Raw genomic sequence first — 2,522 nt, 5'->3', positions numbered from 1 at the left:
AAAGCTCCTCGGATGAGAAGCGAAACGTCTTCAGCTACAGAATAGAAGTCCAGTTGTTTTTGTTTTTTAACTTTCTTTTGGATTTACCATGGCCTGGATGACTGAGAATCTACACCAGCATCATGGAAGGAGATTGCTGCTGCAATCGGTAAGGAGGAGTGGTGATAGACCACAGAGGGAAAAAAATATCGGTCCTATGATGGGGAAATCACACCTAATAAAGGGATTCAATGTACCCTCAGTGGGTCATTTTATTGCCAGTGAGAATATCATGAATGAAGCATTATTTTCTATTATGGTAACAATACAATAGTACAGCTAACTATCCTTTTAATGTCATGTATGTACTCAGCATTTCATTTGAAGCAAAAAAAATCAGTGAAAGTCAAACTGAATGCTTTCAGTTTAAAAAATCTTTCTGTATCACAGCCCAAAACACAACAGTTCTTCCTCCTGAATCTGTGCTGTACTGCAAGCAGCCATTTTTGCTGTGTGACGTCAACAGTTTGTTCTCTTTTTTTATTACATTTCCACTGGTTATGTAGCGTACTGTCATCTGTCTTTTTGGAGAATACTGCACCAATGTAAGCGTCAACTATAAACACCTACACCAGTTGCTCAGGTTTGCGCGTTGTCAGTGGAGTCCTCTGAAGCAGATCTACAAGGAAGCCTTAATGAAGCCAGCAGACTGCATCAAATGTTTGCTTTATTACAATCTTGCATCCTGAGCAGAATATTGGCGATAGTACAAAAGAACTGTTACCTTTTAACAGGAAGAAAATTCCAGTGCAACCAGAACCAGGATGAGCAGTCATTTCCTTTGACTGGCTGAGGTTAGAGAGAACAGGAAAGAGACACAGACAGACACAAAATGACAAGTCCAGATGTAGGTCTATGGGGAGAAAAACATGTTTATGACAGCAATATTTACAAATACAAACAGGGAGAGTAGAGCAAGTAACGACAGCAGCAGAGGTCAATTTGTCCTCCAGCAGTCTAACTCTATAGCAGCAGAACAAGGGATAGCTCAGGAAACCTAAGCCAATCCTAAGTATAGGATTTATCAAAAATGGAAGTCTTAAGCCTAGTCTTAAAAGTAGAGTGTTAGCCTCACGGACGGAAACTGGAAGTTGGTTCTCCAGGAGAGGAACCTGATAACTGAAAGCTCTGTCTTCCATTCTACTTTTGGACTCTCTAGGAACCACAAATAAACCTGCAGTCTGAGAGCGAAGTGCTCTGCTGAGAAAATATTGAACAAGAGGTTCTTTAGGAATTTACTGTAGTTGGTTCAACAATAAGTTTGAAGTTGCTGTTTCAATGGTGATCTCTTTCCCACAGTCCTCTTGCAAAGCTGATGTTTCCAGTGGTGGACTCCAATCTGCTCAAGTTCCTGTATGATGACAACCAGAAGGTGGAGCCAGAGTGGTACATTCCCATCATTCCAATGGTGCTGGTGAATGGCGCAGAGGGCATTGGGACAGGCTGGGCTTGTAAGATCCCAAATTACGACCCCAGAGAGATTGTTAACAACATCAACAGATTGCTCAACCACCAGGACCCTCTGCCAATGGTAAAAAGACAGTTTTCTTTTTTTGCCCCTGTCCGTAAACAATGTGGCACCTTGAACTTAACCCTCTGGGGTCTGGGGTGAAACTGCACGTTTTTGGACTATTTTAAATTTGCTTCATATTTCACCCTAAAAGTGGTTTAACCTGCCATATTTGAGGTAATTTTTTTAGCACAACCTCCCAAGTGTGAATTTCAAGTAATATTTTACTTTTGACCTACTGTATTAACACAACAGACCTAAAATCACACAAAAAAACATAAAATCTGAGTGATAAATTCTTAGTTTTTTTACTGTAAAAACCACAAACATACTTAATGAAATGTTTTTACAACTTAGAATGCAAATATAATCAGTAATATTCATAAACACATGAACAAATTGAGCAAACAACAAAGTTATATAGACTTTCTCCATTAAAATGCTGACAATTTCTTAGGCGGTTTTTAGACAAAACTATATATAATAAATTGCCGTAAATCCTTTGTGCCACTCATATAAACAGTTTCTGTCCAAAACAAGGCAGAGGGGCCATCACATTCTTAGTTTTGATCATTTTCTATGTCTTGTTTATGCAGGATCATCCAGGTAAATGTTATAAAATATATTGTGATGCATGCTCAAAATATGCTTTCAAAATATGGATCTGAATCGGTCTCTTGTTATTGTTTTGGCTTGAAGGGAGACAGTCAAAACGTGTTCTGATTCCAGTAATCCTTCAGACTCTTATTATTAGGCCCGAGCAGCGACAGCGCTGCGAAGGCCTATTGTATCTCTACTGTTTATTATTATTATTAGGCCCGAGCAGCGACAGCGCTGCGAAGGCCTATTGTATCTCTACTGTTTATTATTATTATTTGTACCCAAAATAAAATGGCTATTTGGAGGCCTTAACATATTCAAAAAGTCACAGAATTTGGCGGATGCGTCGGGGCGGTGAAAAATTTACGTATTT

General features: G+C 39.1%; 1 protein-coding gene across 3 annotated transcripts in view; it reads left to right on the top strand.

Annotated features, from left to right (window-relative positions):
• top2b (DNA topoisomerase II beta) overlaps positions 1-2,522 on the top strand; it is a 79,541-nt gene that overhangs the window by 45,142 nt on the left and 31,877 nt on the right. For all 3 annotated transcript variants that reach the window (XM_037975711.1, XM_037975712.1, XM_037975713.1), the window contains one exon: positions 1,339-1,570. In XM_037975711.1, coding sequence (XP_037831639.1) covers positions 1,339-1,570 — 232 coding nt within the window. The remainder of the gene's footprint in view (positions 1-1,338; positions 1,571-2,522) is intronic.

The sequence above is a fragment of the Kryptolebias marmoratus genome, linkage group LG5 (assembly GCF_001649575.2).
Source record: "Kryptolebias marmoratus isolate JLee-2015 linkage group LG5, ASM164957v2, whole genome shotgun sequence".
Taxonomy (NCBI): domain Eukaryota; kingdom Metazoa; phylum Chordata; class Actinopteri; order Cyprinodontiformes; family Rivulidae; genus Kryptolebias; species Kryptolebias marmoratus.
The sequence above is the reverse complement of the archived record's forward strand: the minus strand, read 5'-3'. Positions and strand labels throughout refer to the sequence as shown.